Genomic DNA, 18,061 nt, shown 5'->3' with positions numbered 1-18,061 from the left:
GAGCTGCCGCTGTTATTGCTGCTCCCTTTTTGGTTTTCTCCTCAATTCTTCTTCCTTCCTTCCTTATATATGTGTGTGTTTGATGAAATCGTCTTCTTCCTGCTCTTCGTCTAGCTCTTCCTCTGCTTCGTCTCGCATATAAATATTTAATTTATATTTCTTTATAATAAAATTATATTACCTTTATTAGTATTGTATTTGTATGTATATATAGATTTTCCTTTGTATTTATATATGTATATAATAGTAAATATTTTTGGTTGCTTGTTGTTGCTGCCTTAAATACTAGAGAAATGTGTATTTTAGATGCTTATTTACTTTTGGGAGAGTTTGCTTTGCTAAATGTTAAATCTGCCCATATATGGATATATGTTTGCTTAAGTCTGCTACAAATATCGCCGACAAATCAGCTGTCTATCAAGGACCTTCGGACTGTGATCCTGCTGGCCCTCGTACAGCCCCCAAAAATATGCCTGTTCTGCTGCGCGCCAGACATATGTATGCATATAAGTCGTATATATATACATATATATATGGATCGTATATATATATATATATATCATTATTTTGGTTTTATTTTTAATTTTATATCGAAAATGTATTTGTAGTTGGTTTTTCTTTTTGTTTTTTTTTTTAATTTTTATTTGGTTTTATTTTCTTTATATTTATTAATTTTAAATTTAAATATAATTTAATAAGAAGAATTTGTTGTTGTTGGATTTTACATTATTTATAATATATATATGTTGTATTTATAATATATTTTACTTCTTGTTGTTCTGACATGTCTGTGTGTATGTGTGTTGGTATTGGTGTGGTGTGTAAGTGTGAGGGTGTAGTTGTGGTTTCGGATGTGGGTAGTGTGTCTATATAAACTTTGCCAGTTTGCAAAAATTTTCAAATATTCTTTCTTTAACAGTTTTTAGTTTTTATTTGTATTTTTTATTTGCTGTTTGTTTAGCGTTTATTTTATTTTTATTTTCTCTTGCAACGAAATCGACAAATTTTGTTAATACCTAAACACAGTTGGTTTTTTATCCATTAGCTACAGATTCGAGTCTTCTTCTTGTTCTTCTTAAAACGAAAACTGACAAAACAAAATGCAGCCGCTTTCGTTGTCATCGCCAGATGGCGCTGACGCCCAACCGGAAGTATGGGTCCTCCTGCGGCTACTGCTTTTGTTTCTTCTCCCGATACTGAGTGCTTGTGCTGGTTCTTCTCGTTTAGTATTTCTTAATAAGATGCGATTTTTACTTGTTTGAATTGTAGTTGTTGTTGTTGTTCTTTTAAACGGTGACTTCATTCAATTATATCTTGTTCTTGTTGTTGTTTGGTTGCATTACAAATTTTTGTTGTTGGATGTAATTATTTGAGGGCTTGGTTGATGTTCGTTCATGAGGTGTTTAATTTTTGCATTTGCTTTTGCGTTTCTTTAAGTGTAAGTTTCATTTGTATTAAAGTTTCTTAAATGTTTTTTTGCTTCTTCTTCCTCCTCTTCATGTTGCTTGTTGTTGTTTTTTTGCTTAACTCTTTGTTGTTTTATATTATGTTTTGTTTTTAAGATCTTTTACTGGGGTCCATAGCAACAGCGTGGCGCGATGTTATTGCGCACAGCTACAGTCTTCGTCAACATCTTAAACAAATAGAAAGGCTTAAAAAGAAATAATTTAACGCTTCACTTCGATGTCATCATGGTCACGAACTCTGCAACGAAAGTAAGGACAAAAGTGCATTGATTAGTATTGAAATAAAAGTAATTGTATTACAATAATATAATGGATCTCGATTACCAACCAACTGAGCTCATAAGTTAAGTAGAAAAAGCACTCGCTGAGGCAGCACAAAAACACGTGTCTATATGTACACTATTTACGAGTACAAGTTAAGTTTGTCATTGGGATAGTATTTAATTGAAGAGAAATATTATTTTTTTGCGTTGTCAACACATGAGGTGGCAGCAAGTACAGAACTTGACACAGCAAATCACATATCGACCAGAGCTTAGTGCTGTCATTAACCTTCTACTAAATTAAGACGGCAATTAATCAATCGCACAACAAGCAGTGCACAACCAACAACACAAACAAATAGTGCAGCAACAACACCCATTGGTGTGGACGGGGACAGACGGGACGCGACGCAGCCAATCAATAAGACAAACGAGACAAACGAGTCACGAGACGACCGATGAGACCACTTCTCAGCACACCCCCACACCACACACATGAACACTGGCACACAAAAGCGTCGCCAAGGCAGATTTACTTCATAGGTGCAAAGACTCAGACTGACTCGGTCGGTCAGTCAATCGCCAGAGATTATAGACTCTCTTTCGCTTTTCCAAAAATAGAAATCAGACTGGCAGAGACAGGAGCAGAGCCGTGCCGTGGTGTATTTATGCAAGGTGAAGCAGTCCACAGAGTGTGCTCTCACGCATGTGGCTTGAATTTGTTCTATTATGTTTTTCATGTGCAAAAGAAATAGGCAAATCGAAGACTGGTGCCTCAAATGCACCTTGAGTACAAAACGTGACCAAAGTGACCAAAACAGGATAAATATCAGTGCAATATAGACAGACTCTGTTGCAGCAGATGGACAACAGTCGATAAAAAAAGCATCAGCATCAACTCAATCAATGTCTAATAATGGGGAAGGAAGATGACGAAGTGGGAGTGGTGGTGCTGCCAATCTCTTCCCTATGGCACTGGTGTGCTTGCTTCCTTGTTAGCGAGTGTGTAGTGTGTGTGTGTGTCCCCAATTTATCAGGTGTTTGCGTTTTTCTATTTTTAACAAGAGAAATTGTAGCTATTCTCTATTCTCTACTACTGCTGCTGCTGCTGTCGCAAGCGCTGCCAACTGTTCTCGCTGATTGCACTTCTTCCTCCCATTCTTCTTGTTTTCTACTAGGGTGACTGCATTCTTCAGATATTTAAACGAAGGCACTACACGAAAGGGGGCGTTGGACGTGTAATTAGCAAGATTGCTTCTGGCCAGGGTTCAAGGACTTTCAATGTCCGGAACGGAGTACCCCCATGAATGATATTCCTATCTTCGTAACCCCCCCAATATTGTGGAACACACCCATCTAATAAAGGAAATCCATTTTCGTGGGTTATAAAAGGTTTAAAAATAAAACGTTATTGGAATGAAGAACGCAACCAAAGAATGTTTATGGGCCAAAGTTCAGGCCCGCCCGGAAATGGGCTTACCCAGAATGCAAAATACACGAGACACCACCACGCCCTCTTCGGATAGACCTTGACATTTGCCACGGACGTTTGCGCCCTTTTGATAACATCTCGTTCCAAAAAAAAAACAAAACATCATCCACCTAGCAAAACTTTACTTGAAGCGAACCTCATCATTTGGGAGGGTGTGATTATTAGGAATTCTGAGGGGGGTTGTCGTTGGAGAGCAATTAAAATGAAATTAGACTCGATCGCGTTCCAACCTATTCCATCTGCCGCGCCCAATGCTGGCCTTTGGCCTCTGCTGGCCGCCAAGTAATATGCTTAGAAAATGTTCATGAATTTTCTTTCAGACTTTTGGCAATCCCTCAAGCTCACCTTCCCCGCTCGCATTGCGCTGTTTTGGCGATTTTGTGGTTCTGGTGTTTATCTTTCGTCGTTTTGTTTACATTCAGCAATTTAGTCTGTCCGCTCTCCGTACCCCCTCCCCTGTCACCATCCATCTGCTATGCATTGCCTTGTATACTCTTGCAGGTGAGAGAGAGTATATCACAGTTTTGGTCAGAGCCATACCACACAGAGAAAGAAGCAGTGCCTACGCCATCCATATGCAAGCAAGCTAGTCTCGCAAATATCCCCCCAATTCTCTTTAAATATACCAATAAATGTTATTACTTCAAAAGAAATCTGCCATCGCCACTATGATGGGTCTTTGCGAGATGAAAAATCTTTAGTTTGTACACGAAATCTTATAAAAATCTGAATCTGGAAAATCTGACTGACATAACTGATTGGTCTGTTTTGAGAGGGTATCTGAGCTGCGGCATTTTTTTTTTTTTGTTTTTAGAATACGCCCACTATTGCACTCCTGGCCACGTTGCTGGGCAAATGTTTAATTTGTTTCTTCACTGTATTTTGTTTAACATTTTATTTGATTTCTGACTTGCGGCTGCCATTGCTGTTGTTCATTTTTTGCTGCTGCCACTGCTGCTGCTGCTGGTATTGCCGGCTATATGTATGGTTCAGTTCAGCTCCCTTTTTTGCTTTTCTGACAACATTTTTATATTTGGCAAGTGGCCAAGTAAGTCTCATCCCATTCCCATTCCGATTCAGAATCCCCATTCCCCAATATTCAGATGTTCTCCTACACACATAACATTTTCATTGTTTCCACCATATATTTTTCCCCCCTTGCAAAATGTCCAAAGAGAGGGGAGGTGAGGTGTCGCCGTCGGTGTCGGAGGAAATGGAGATGGGGGCCGGCCTCTGTACTGTTGGCTGGCAAGACAACAATAAAGACTTTGGTTAATTGGCAATAAGCGAAATGGCCACAAGGCGCTGCTGGCTGAGAGAACGATCCTCAGAATTGCAAAATTTGTATTAAAGTATATTTTATTTTATTTGTTGTTTCCCCGCCACCGTCTGCTCAACAGGCTAATCATTTAAGTGTGGAATTTACGCGCGACATTTATTTTTTGCTTTTAAAAACATTTCAATTTTCGACAAAAGCCATGCAACAAAAAAAAAGAAGCTGCCGGGGAATGGCAACGGGTGAGGAAAAATGTTTTAAAAGTGGAAAGTGCCATGGCAGTCAGTCTTTTGGGCGCTCACAAATTCTCAATCAGTTTATTGATTGACAATTTCTTTAAATCTAAATCTTTACGAGTATATAGAAATAATCCAAAATGATTATTATTATTATATTCTAATTTAAATAAACAACCGAAACACCTTTTATTATCGCTGGCCTTCAAACCACTTGAGATTCATAAGCCAGATTTCAGTTTTCTTGTCGCTATCTACAAAACTTTGAATAGGAAGAAGTTAAATCTGACCTGATTACACTTTGCTCGGGAGTCTACTAAATCATTCCCCTGAACCTCATCACGATCATTGATCGTCAGATCATTATTTTTGTTGGCATTTCCCACTCTCGTTTCTTGGGATTGTTTCAAACTATTTGCTATTTTTATGTATTTTGTTCATAAATTACTTGTGATTAATCTATTTGATCCGAAAAAATGCTTGCAGACGCAGCAAAGACGATTTCTATTTGAACTTGAGAATATAGATATACATATGTATGTACATAGGTACACGGATACCTCCATATATATATATATATATATATACTTATACATATATGTAGATATAGATCAGTTGATTGTGCGATTTTAATGGATACTTTGGCGGGTTGGTTGTGTGCTCACAACAAAAGGAAATTTCAGCGGAAAAGACCGGGAGTGGGTGGGGGATATGCCAATGCTCATAAGATTCTGTACCCAGTTTCGGTTCTCAAATTTGTTCGATTTTCTTTTTTTATTTTTATTGCTTTTCCTTTTTGATGATCACAATGATCGCTTTGTGTTGTTGTTTTCCCTTCCCTCCCTCCACCGCCTTTCACACTCTCGTTCATTCGTTTGCTCAATTGAAAATTCAATTTTCGAGCAATTAAAAAATTACGAAGAACACAAAACACGAAAATCTCGTATAAAGTACTGAGAGATACCCATTTGTTTTCTATATACTTATAGAAATCAGCAAGCGTATTGCTACGGTGAGTCAGAGAGGGACAAGGCGACAGATCATGTGCCGCACAACACAGTCGTGACTCAAATGGGATATGTCACAGATTAATCTTTGGTGCTGTTTATATTTCTGTTTGCCCCAGGTGTAACAATAGCACACCGACACAATAAAATTAGTGGCCAAAAGCAGCACGCAACCCATACAAAAATGGTGTCACACAGTGAAAGCTCTCATTGGCGAACGATATCCATCTCGTGTTCGTTATGGGGTTCGATTCGCATCATATCTTGAGTGTGTGGGCACTCTCTGTACTCACCTTCGTAATTGACCTGACCATCACCATCGATATCAGCCTCACGGATCATCTCATCGACCTCCTCGTCTGTTAACTTCTCGCCCAAATTTGTCATCACGTGACGCAACTCGGCCGCTGAGATGAAGCCGTTGCCATCCTTGTCGAACACTCTGAAAGCTTCTCGGATCTCCTCTTCGCTATCGGTGTCCTTCATTTTGCGTGCCATCATGGTAAGGAATTCTGGGAAATCAATGGTACCGTTGCCTGTGTGGGGATAACAAAAAGATTATCGAATTAATTTCGTTGCATATTCTTTGGTGCAGATGGAGCCAACGTTATAATTATGCAAACCCCCAAACAGGATAAGGAACCGTCATCTTTATTATGGCAAAGTCTCTTACTCTTTTTTGTGAGCATTTTCTGGTTTGCGCACCTTCTCGACAAATCTCTGGCATATTTTCAAGTTTGCCTAAACCCCAAAGAAATTTATTCCCCCAACTTATATCTGGCCTGGGCACACGTGTGCCGTTGGGAAGATAAGCCTGGCTAAGACTCTTTCTGTTAAATCACTCGCTCTCTCCCTCTTTTGCTAAAGAATTTACCAAACATTTTCGTGAGGGGTTACTAAAGCACGAAAAAAAATATAAAAACACAAATGAAGTGGTTGAACCCCGGAATCTTGTTATACTAATTGAAAAAGTTTCTGTTTAAAGTTGGAAAATAGTTTTGGAGAGGGATAATACAGAAGGAGCAACTTTTTGGCCTTAATTGTTATTGACTGACTCTCGACCAGGCCAGGCCAGGCCCTGACTTTTCTATCTTTATTTTTCGTCTATAAAATGCTGCAACAAAATACATGAGAGAATGTTTCCAAGTCAAATGGAGCAAAATTTTGTGTGTTTGCGGATTGAATGTGTTTTTTATGACTTGTACTTTCCCGTAAATGACTTCTCTTCGGGGCAAAACTTTTCAGATATGATGGCTGAATACAAAATGGAGGTTCAAGTTCCTTTGAACTCAATCTGAACTTGTTTTCTCAAGTGGAATTTAGATCTAATGGCAATGATATGACGGAGAAGTAACCAAGGAGGATTAGTGTCAGAGCGAGCTACCACAGGACTCTTAGAATCTGAATGAATGTTATTTTACCCTTTCAATGATTATATCATAGGGTAAATGTATTCAACAACATAAACTGTTCTTCAACCTCCTCCTAAAACTAAGGCAACGTCCACAAAAAAGATACTATGGAAAAACATATAAGGAAATGAACTCAAATCGATTTAATTGCTCTAAAAAAAATAAATAATGTTTGCCCAAGTTCAAACGAAAAAATAGAAAATTAACAAGCAAGTAAAAGAAATGTGTGCGATTTAATTCGAATTCAATTTGCGGATTGGCCAATGAACGACTCATAAATACAAAATAATACAACGAAAATACAAAATACAAAAAGGAAAAAGCAATTGCATTTGGGGCTAATTTAAGTATTATTATTATTCAATTCGGCAACATCGAAATCCAAAAATATTCTTTTAATATAATATCGACGGGTGGACGGCCATCGGGTCTTCGATTTCGGTTCACTTCTGTTTCGATTTCGGATTGTGTGGGGTGGGCGAGCGCTTGTTCGCCTGCCTATTTCTCTGTTTATGATTCTATTTAAAACATTTGACGCGATTTCTGTTGCTTTTGGCTTTGTCGATAGGAATTCCCAAAAAATAAAAAGCCAAACCAAATACCAGAAGAACCCCCGGCCACACACAGACACCAACCACAAATTGAGACAGACACAAATCATTGAGAAATTTGTTGCCATTTTTGTTAGACGCTTCTTAGACTGGGGCCGCCAGAAGAGCCCCATAACCAATTATGATGATCCCCAACACAATGATGATGACGATGGGCCATGTCTGCTGAGGTTTTCGGTTTCCATTACGTTTCAGTTCTTTCTCCTACACACCCATCCTCTCACTCGGGCGATTCGCAACGTTGCGCAAAAAATTTTGCAGACAATTTAAAATTTTAATAAGATTTGCGCTTCCCTCTGCTACTGCTCTTTGCAGTGGCATCGCTAAATTTAGTTTGGGGCATCTTCCGATACCCAGCCCCAGTCCACCGCCTCTTGCCACACTCTATAAATAACACATGGTGATTCCGTTGGTCTGTCATCTGTACCCCGTCTCCACGGGTCTTGCCATTTTGTCTCTCTCAATTTTATTTTTATATTGCTGGACAATTCCATTTGCATGCAAAACTCCCCAGAAAATAAAGCAATACCTCACACCCTGCTCCTCATAGCCTCTGGAATCTAATGCGGTCGTTTGTATGCAACACGGGACTGGGACTTGCGACTGCGTCTGGGGCTGGTGCTGGCCATCGTCAACAGGCTGGGAGACGACACCAGCAAAATGTTAAGTAATGAATGTTTAATGTTTCCGTCAGTTTTTGTTGTTGTCTTACTTCTCGTTGCTCTTTTTGGGTGGCTACGTTAGTGGGGCATACGTGTGGGTGGGGTGATTTGGTGCTTGACTTTTGTGGTTCGTCCATTTCTATACGATCTCCTACAACTATGGAGAAAACATGAGGGGGAAAATTCTATGCACCCGGTACCCAGACTGCAGATCGAGTGTCCGCTAAAATAGCTTCCACTGTACTTTCGCAACAACAAAAATTTTTTTTACATATGAGTTCAATTTTGTTCCCAAATAAAGTTGCAAACAAGTTGACTCCCAAATGACAGACAACTACACATCCACCCCATCCCAAAGCAAACTATTTATAGCTCTGATAAACAGTTAGTCAAGTGTCTCTACCCCTTTTCCTTCTCTCTCTTTCCCTACTGCCACATCCTTGAAGCGCCTGCGCTGCTGCTGCTGCTGATGTCTGCTGTTGAGAATTCTCGAAGGCTGTGCAGAAATTTTGCAGATTTTGTCCTGGATATTTTCATCCACATGCGCACAGAATTTACACGTGCAAGAGCAGCAACAGAAGAACAGACACACACAAAACCAGAGACAGAGAGAGAGAGAGAGAAAGCTTGGGTGGGGACAACAAAAACAGTTACAATAGAAAAAGGACGGAGACAGAAATGAACAGATAGAGAGTGAGAATGGGGGGTTAGAGGCAGACTCCTGCTGCAGGCAAATACAATTTTTTGTTTTTTTTGTTGCCTTAATTCTGATTTACTTGTTACGCTTTCCTCTCTTATTCTTCTTGTGCAACAGCAGAGTTATTTATGATTAGAAAGAGAGAGAGAGATAGAGAGAGTGAGAGACAAGGTAAGCGAATTCAGTGGGGAGGAGCAGGAATATGGCCTAGTTTTATATATTCAACTAACTATTTAATGGCAATTTAAACGCAACGCCAAACAGAGTTTAGAGTAGTGAAAGTTATTTAAATTTTGCTTTAATTTTTAAGATTCATTAATGAAAAAATGTATTATTTTACCGCTCGAAAATAGACAATCCAAATGAACTTTAACCAAGATATCAAAATATTGCCTGATCTAAGATCATCAGAATCAACGACTGCTACTGGAACTGCATTAAAGCTTTAAAAATAGTCCTCATGAGAAGATGAGAAATCAAATCATGTAATTATATTTTTTGCACCCACTTTATGAAAATTTCACGAGTTAATAATTCACACACACCATCTATCTCTCCTCTCTTTTTCTCTCTCTGTGTTGATTCAACGCTGCTTTCTAGTGTTCGGTGAAAAGGTGAAAAACCTCGCAATAAAAACTGGCGACACATTTTCAATATTTGGCGCGAGGCGCCTGTCGCTCGATTTCCTCACGAATCTGTTCAGTATACAGAAATGTACCAAAATAAAAGTTGATCTTCCTCTTCGGCAGAAGAATGTGTTTCGGTTACACCCAAAAGCCTGTCTAACGGAACAACCACCTTCTGTCAAAAACAAAAAAGGAAAAACAAAACAAAATTCTGACAGTACTCGCTGCCAAAGACAAGACAAGAGCCAAAATATTTTAGTAATCTATTTTTAATGCCTATGACGTGTTTTTGTTGCATATTTTTAGACAAAAAAAAAAACTGATTTTTCCTTTTTGCTGTTGTTCCTCCTCATTGTTTGTCGTGTTTTGGGTCTGATATGTGTCTGGGATTAGGCCAGAGAACAGCAATAGATTTTGGGCAAACAAAATTAGACGGCCAGAAACGGGTTAAAGGGGCTTCGACTGGCTCGTCGTTTTCAATGGAGACATCAGCCAATGTGGAGTTTGCAGACTTGCAAGTCTATCCATAGTGCAACTAAATATATCTTTGTAATCCCCATTTCTCAAACTTACCATCGGCATCGACCTCGTTTATCATGTCCTGCAGCTCGGCCTCTGTGGGATTCTGTCCCAGGGAGCGCATGACTGTTCCCAATTCCTTTGTTGTGATGGTGCCATCGCCATCTTTGTCGAATAGCGAGAATGCCTCTTTGAACTCGGCGATTTGTTCCTCTGTCAGCTGATCGGCCTGAAAAGATGCAACGAAACACACGAATCGGTTAAATAAATGTTTAATAATTTATCTAATGAAAGCTTATCTAAACGAACCATTTTTATTTAGTATTTTTATATGTTGTCGAACGATTGTAGAACTTTTGGTTTTTGATGTTTAAAGGCTCGACACGGGTTAACGAATGAATTTTCAACGATAGCTACGATGGGGATGGGGCTGGAGCTGAGGTTTGGGGATGGATTTCAATGTCATATGCGAAATGTCTCAGCGAGTACATAGTACACAATGAGGAATAACAAAAGACGAAAAAGGAGAACAATTGTACTTTGTTTGAATAAATTTGCGTATTGTCGTCTGCTTGTTTGCAAGTCGAATCGAGATACAATCTGTATCTGTATCTATGCAATGGTATCTCCAAAAAGGTGTTAAGTATCCGCTGAATCCACAAAACTTGACGTCAGCCAATGAATAAACGAAACGAAAACCATTTTGGGGCGACTGCAGAGACAGCCGGGCCGACACCCAAAACCGTTTTGTTTTTTATTTCCTTCCCTCTTTCCATTTTTTTTTTATTGTCATGCGAACGATGAGTGACAAGAGACGTGCCGGTTGTCAGGGTTTCAATAGGCGCCAAAGGAAAGAGGCAGGAAACGTTCGATCTTCCATGTCTCATGCTCGGGAGGATGAAATTATTGTTTGTCCGTATATAATTTCAATACATCATATAAATATAAGCAAACAGTTGCGGGCTCAGGCGATAGGCTCAAGAAATTATACACATATGCATTAATATATTATCATTATTCATGAAGCAAAAATGCAAAAACAAACTTTGACTTTGCGTCAGAGGATGACGTATACGTATTTATTTAAGCTGACAAGTGCAAAGGCACGGATCAGTCGTTTATAAACGGGGCGTTTCATGGCTATACGACGATCGTAAAGCAGTCGGCATAAGGGATTAACTGAACCGATCCATTCTAGGTTTAAACGTATTCCATAACGAACCATATTGTTGGAAATCATAGATCTTTAAAACCCAAAATTCTCTGTATAGCACCATACCATGCACTTGAAAAAACTCCCTCCTCACCATATCTAATCAGATTTGTAAACTTTTTTTTGCCCTCATATGTACTACATTTCAAGGTACAATCGGGCCTGACCACGCCCCGTCGCAACGCGCCCACTTGTATCTTGTATAACAAGCGACAACGACGACAAATGTCTATGTACTACTACCATACATATCTCAAAAGTCGGTTGGGCCAAATATTTTTATGGACAACTTCCGGCTGATTCTGGTCATAAGAAACCTCTTGAGGGAAGGGAGGGGCAGTCCGTACTCACCACTAAAAAAAAAAAAAGGAAAATCCAATTGGCATTGGAATTAGTATAGCGGCCCATGATCGTTGACTTTATCTAATCGTGGAAAATCAAGAAATTAAGTGCTGCCTTTGGCGTTGCACCTGCTTTGGCCCAAAGTTTGTCGCGTTGGCGTCGCGCGTTCAATTGAATTTTGTTTGGCTTATCGCTCTCGGCACTCTTGCAGATAAAAAATGTTTCAGCAGCGTTATGTCATTGCCAGGCATGACTAAGCCACCCAGTCCAATCCCAATCTCAATCCTCCAGCACAGTGCAGATTAAAGCCACAGCATTGGGGCCTTTTCTCCTCTCTCTAAATGGTAGCAAACAACAACAGACCCCACCCACCCACCAGTTCCATTAATGGCAATCCGTGGCAGTGGCAGGAGAGGGGTGGGGTATGGATACCTAATTGGTAACCCATTTGTATGCACAATCACACGCCCACAGCTCAGCGGTACAGGGGATGACACATCCCTTATTACTGCTTGAAATCATTCTACTTTTTGCGCAGAACTCAAGCTGTGCAACTCCCTAATTAGTCATGCTTCTGGGAACAGAGTGTTGACCAAGATAAGAGTTCAACTCCAACAAGTTTCAACTTGTTTGGGCGAAAAGTTTGCCAGACTACAGCAGTTTGTACCGCTTTGCCGGCTGTCCCAACCGGTTCCGGTGGGTTCAAGTTTTACTTTATGAATGGTATGGTATGGTTCACGTTTTCAGTAGACTTTTTAGCTGTAACTTGGTTTCTTTATGGATGCCACATCTCACATCATCATATACACATCATGGCCATTCGAATGATCGATGAAGTCAGTCAAAAAAACTGACTCATGGAAAAATTATGATATCGGGCGGAATGTACAGCCGGATACTAAAAAGAAATTCTGATTTCAAGAAATACACAAATGAATTTATTGTAAAATGAATTGTTAAACAAACTGTGCTATGAGAGGACAGTTTTTAGCTTTCAGATCCACAGACTTTGAGATCAGGCATAGATTCTAACTGTAACTGTCAGTACATGAATCACGGCAGTCGAAAATAGAGCTAGAAGGGAGAGGAGGGGCAAATGGAGCACGCAAAACGATTTGTTTTAATTAAATGTTTTTTGTATTCTGCGTGAGCTGTAAAAATTGCTAATTAAATTAGGCGTCCGTCGCCTATGGGGGGGAAGACGGCGGGTGGCTGCTTATCAGAAGACAAGCGGAAAAGCCAAATACAAGTAACACACAAGTAAAAGAAGGAGAAGAATAAGGCGACGGGAAAATTGGATTATGTGGTTAGTCGGCGTCTAGCAGGAATTTTTCTTCATTTTCAGAAGAACCGTCGGTTTGTCCCTACCACCCCCCTCCATCCACGTTACAATAAAATTCTTTTGCGAAAAGAAAAGGCAAAGTGGAACAGGCAGCAGAGGCAGTACAGCGAACCGAACGAATAAACGAAAAGAGACGACAACCAAGGAGGCCAAGCACAAAGCGAAACAGCAAAATAACCGCAATGCGGCAAATGAAACGGTTATGGAAGAAAACAACAAAAGGTAGGCGCCGCGACAACGAGTCGGTCGGCACGAAACGAAACGACATGAATCCGAATGTGAAGAAAGCGCACGCAGATAAAAGTGCAAAACGCAGAAAGCAACAACAGAAAAATACTCAACATCCGAAAGAAACGGGAAAGAAGAGGCAGAGAGGCACGAGAGAGAGCGACGCAGCACAAAAAGGAGCTGATAACAAAATGTGCAGAATAGAGTGCGAGAGAGAGGAAGCTCACACCATTCACACAGAATACTCACACCAAGAGGACAGAGAAACTGTGTGAAACGGTTATAAGAGAGAACCAGCGCAGCAAATTGCTCTCTTCTCCGAATCGGTTACAATGAGAGCGTGCGCAAAGCAGACGAGAAAGAAATTCCACAAGCCAAACGAATTTTTTCACCATTTCGTTTCCAACCTCAATTTAGCGGCCAAATATGCGGTAAATAAAAACGCAAGCAAAATACAAGCACAAAGCAGAGCGAGCAAAAAGCAAAGAGGACGGAAAGACCAACAATATGCCGGGTCCGGCGGCATTATTGTTGATCCCGTCACCACTTCAAATATGATAAGAGCAGGAATTGGGCTTTTCTATAATTTTCTGATAAAGGTGTTGCTGGGGCCATGCCTTAACGGAGAGTCAGGGGGAGTGCAGAACCGTTGCAAAGGTGTTGTGGAGATGCTGATAAGAAGTGCCTGCCCGTTGGAAGGGTGGGCCCGTGCCGAAAGCGTCATGGAATTAAATTGAGACCTGATCGAGATGGTGGATATGTGTGCTGCGGCCTGGAAAATTGTGATCAATACCCAAGTAAAACCGGAATATCTAGAAAGATATATTCCATTTTTACATATTACATCTTTGGTATTTTTCAGTTTGTTCCCGTTTAATAAAAGAATTTGATACGTCCAGTGAGTCCACGTGCAAGTGACAGAAAATTGACATTAGAACCTGGTTTTCAAACGTTTTGAATTGCCGTTGTTGCAGTTTTTCTGCCTTTTTTTTATAATTGGAGTAAATTCTCAAGAATTACGTTTGAGGGGTAACATGGCAAATACATATGTATGTGCATATATATTTTTTATAGAACAGGAATAAAAACCAGTTTTTTTGGGGTGCGAAATGTAAACGAAATTTTCGGGGACAGCTGCTTTTTAGGGGTTGTGTGTGTTATATGTGTTGAAAGCCGTTAAAACCATATAAACAACATCTAATTGGATGGGAGGATGCCTCTGCGTCCAGCCATCTATCCCATCTCTCCACCCCGCCGCCACACATCACACCACATGGGAGGCCGTTGTCTGACTTTGATTTCTCGCCAAAATATTTGTGAAATTTCAATGGAAAATGTGAATTTTGTGTTTCTATAAACAAATGCGGGAGATAGATGCACATGTTTTTGGGAATTCATACACTTACCATTTTTATTGTTGGTTTTGTTGGTGGAAAGAGTAACTAAATGTTAATCCGCTGCGGCTGCTTCTGCTGCTGCTTGTTGGTATGTGTGTGAGTGGAATTACGTTGTTGGGGGGGATTGGAACGCGCGCTCTAACGTTTAACTAGAATTTTATTTGCGCTAAACACACTGCAAAGATCAAGAAGAAGAGGGATGTGTGAGGAAACACGCAGGTTGATTAACGGCACAGCGGCAGCGGCAGTAACAACTTCTTCCAGAAAAACAACAATTGGCAAGCGAAAGAACTAAAGTTAGAGACGCGGAGACTTTTGTGATATGTTTTCCACGCTGCTGTGCTGCTGCTGCTTCTGATGTGTTTGTTGTTGCTGCCACTGCTGCGTTGCCGAATTTAATACAAAATTTGCCCTGGCATTATTTTTTGTTGCTTTTCATTCGGGTTTTGGTTTTTTCTTATTTTAATTTTTTCTCTTTTTGCTTTTGTGCGAAATATGCCAAACACACGCGCGCACACGGCAAGATTTTCGTTTATATAGTATCTGGTGAGTGCTGGCACATATAGGCATTGCTCGGACTCGGCTTTTATACAGATATTTGTTTCATTTTCTCGTTTTCATATATTCTTTGGCGTTGATTTGCTCGGTTTTAGTGGCTGTTTTTCGCGGAATTCGTGGGGGGACAGAAGAGCAGATGGAACTTTTATTTCTTTCTTTCGGCTCCTCGCAGCCCCTTCAAAGTGTGTGCTTGGGTGAAATATTTGGACTCTGGGGCAACTCACGATCCTAATCAGAAGTTCCGCAGGGCGCCAGGCGACTTGTTCACGACAAAACCAGAAAATAGAATGACTCTCTCGAATTCGGTAAAATATGTGATAAATATAAATCCACTTTTCAAACGAGCTCATTTTTGCGCTTCGCTCATGAGCTTTAACCCACTCAAGCCCCCTCTTTTTAAGCAGGTGAACAAAATGAGTTCAACCGCGGAGAATAATGCTGTGTGTGAATGATTCTTGTAGATCCAAACATCCTCCTTACTTATTACCACGATAGCTATCACCTGAATTGCTTGAGGAAGTTCTGCAAGTTTCATGATATTCGTGAGTGTATTCAAACACCCGCTTGTCGACAATGGGTTAATCTTCATGCGAAATTACATTCCTCGATTTTGATATTCCTATTGATATTACTACCTAGTTGGGACAATCAGCAATTGACATATACTTTTATCAGATGGAGGAATTAGTTTTCTACAAGATTGGTTAAATTTAAAGACTGCTCTGCAGCTTTGACTGTGGTTTTATTTCAAAATACATCTCAACCAGTTTTAACTTTAACAGTCCTCGTGCCATAAACTATTTCGCATTTAGGGCTTTGTATTTATCATTTATAGACTTAATCAACTGATTGATTGATCCTCAATATTTTCTTCAAAATTACCTATACTTATGTCCCAAATTAAACAATTTAATAACAATTATATTTAGTAAAAGCAGTTACCGATAAGATATACGCACATATAGCAATATACATATGCCAATATGTAACAGTTATACCGATTCGAAGCGAGAGAGAACGCAGCTGAGAGAGCAAAAATATAATGCAGACAACAAAAACGCCAGAGAGTGAACCGGTTCTGTTCTTGCGCTCTTTCTCTCTTATCTGCAAATTTTTGACTTTTCTGGCTCTTGCTTTGCCGTCTCTTCGTAAACTGAAGGCAAGCAGACAAAGAAATATATTTAATTTTTCCCCTGTAACGGTTGCGCCGGCGCAACAGAAGGCGTACAATGGGGCATATTAGCTTATAATAACCATATGTAATATATACATACAATCCAACAGTACTTCTAACGACAGCTTCTATGCTTTTAAAAATGCACCATGGATTGGGTTAAACTGGGAATTTATTATTCTGACTTGTTAGCGCTGTGAGCACTGTGAGCACTGTGGGCACTGTGTACACTTGATCGAATGATTCGCTCGGTTTTGTCCTGCGACGTGGTGTTGGTAATCGAATCCTGCTGGTGAGACATCCTCTGCAGGAAGTTCACAATGCTGTAGGTTGTGATGAAGGAGCTGAGAGTGGGAATCAGCGTCTCGCCACGGCTTTCGGCTTCCTGGCGTTCCCTCTCCCGTTTCTCGTGCCTCTCTAGACGCGCCTGGCGCTGCCTGTCTCTGACCGCTTCCGCGTCAAAGTCGTCCAGGTCAAAGTGCGTGTCGGCCACGGGGTGGACAAAGACGCCTTTCTTCAGATATAGGTCCAGCTCGTCGGGCGTCATGTTCTTGGTCTTGATCAGCTCTGTGAAGGCGATTTTGGCCTCCAGCTGCTTGGCCTGGGAGCGCTTCAGGCGGTAAAAGTCCTCCCGCTCGAACTCCTCCAATTCGGCGCAAATGTAGTTGTAGGTACGGACCAGCTGTGGGATCACCACGTGCTCCAGAGCGTTCACCCGCATGTTTGTTTGTCGCGAGGCTGCCCCCAGCATCCGCACCATGTACTCCAGGGAGCAATATGCCACCAGATCCTTGAGGGCACTGATATAATGCGTCCGCACCTTCTGCACCTGAACTCCGCCGCAGGAGAGGCCTGCCAGCGGAAAGGCACCTCGCTCCTCAGCCTCCAGCTCGAAGGAGTTGAGCGGCACGCCCACGATCTTTTGCTGCGTCTTGCGCAAAATGGCCGTGGCGGTCTTGTTGTCAGCTACAATCACTGGCTTGAAGTCCGTGCCCAGTAGATTGGCCTTGGCCAGCGAGAAGATGGCCGCCCGCATTCGCTCGTCCACGTTGTTCTCCTTCTCGTGCATGCTGCGGCGCAGCTCGCGCAGTTTCAGGTCAATGGCGTCCCGCTTCCGCTTTAGCAGACTGATGCCTCGCTGCCCGGACTGGACACGCAGCTTCATCAGCACGGAGTTCGCCCGCGAGGGGAATATGGGCAAGATGTCTTTGTTGGACATGGTGATGCTCCTGGATCCTCTGCTCGTTTCAAGTCAAGAAAGTAAGTCAGTCTGAATTGTTTAATTTGAATGGAATCAAGAGCCTACTTGACACATGAAATTAAAAGTAAACTTCAAATTCTGCTAGTTACATGATAAAAACTCTTGGACTCTTGGAGAGACAAAAATATCTACACGTGACCAATCTCATTCTGCTCATATGCCCTGAAAACACCCTTAGATTGGCCAACCCAACTAATCCGTGGTCAGCGATGGACAGCGACAGCGATGGCCAGAAGAGGCAGAAGAAGCCGAAAATATCTGCAATTACAATGTGGAATG

The 18,061-nt window shown here is 41.0% G+C and overlaps 2 protein-coding genes across 3 annotated transcripts; both read right to left on the bottom strand.

Annotated features, from left to right (window-relative positions):
- Window positions 1-917: 917 nt before the first annotated feature.
- On the bottom strand, window positions 918-15,670 carry LOC111078131 (calmodulin). 2 transcript variants are annotated; one of them, XM_022372670.2, is made up of 5 exons: window positions 15,572-15,670; window positions 14,799-14,964; window positions 10,322-10,496; window positions 6,034-6,276; window positions 918-1,704 (listed from the first exon to the last, which is right to left on the bottom strand). In XM_022372670.2, the coding sequence occupies exons 2-5, from the start codon at window positions 14,799-14,801 to the stop codon at window positions 1,676-1,678; spliced, it is 450 nt and encodes a 149-aa protein (XP_022228362.2). In that variant the 5' UTR covers window positions 14,802-14,964; window positions 15,572-15,670; the 3' UTR covers window positions 918-1,675. The 2 variants fall into 2 exon arrangements, with proteins under 2 accessions (XP_022228362.2, XP_022228364.2); XM_022372672.2 differs by lacking the exons at window positions 14,799-14,964; window positions 15,572-15,670 and adding an exon at window positions 10,577-10,665.
- A 1,005-nt stretch (window positions 15,671-16,675) lies between these two features.
- Window positions 16,676-17,822, bottom strand: LOC111078153 (V-type proton ATPase subunit D 1). Its single transcript, XM_041592923.1, has one exon. It carries the CDS (start codon window positions 17,738-17,740, stop codon window positions 16,697-16,699), a length of 1,044 nt encoding a protein of 347 aa, XP_041448857.1. The 5' UTR covers window positions 17,741-17,822; the 3' UTR covers window positions 16,676-16,696.
- Window positions 17,823-18,061: the final 239 nt, after the last annotated feature.

The sequence above is a fragment of the Drosophila obscura genome, unplaced genomic scaffold (genome assembly GCF_018151105.1).
Source record: "Drosophila obscura isolate BZ-5 IFL unplaced genomic scaffold, ASM1815110v1 contig_186, whole genome shotgun sequence".
In the NCBI taxonomy this organism is placed as follows: Eukaryota; Metazoa; Arthropoda; class Insecta; order Diptera; family Drosophilidae; genus Drosophila; species Drosophila obscura.
Note: the sequence above shows the minus strand (reverse complement) of the source record. Positions and strands in the feature narration are given on the sequence as shown.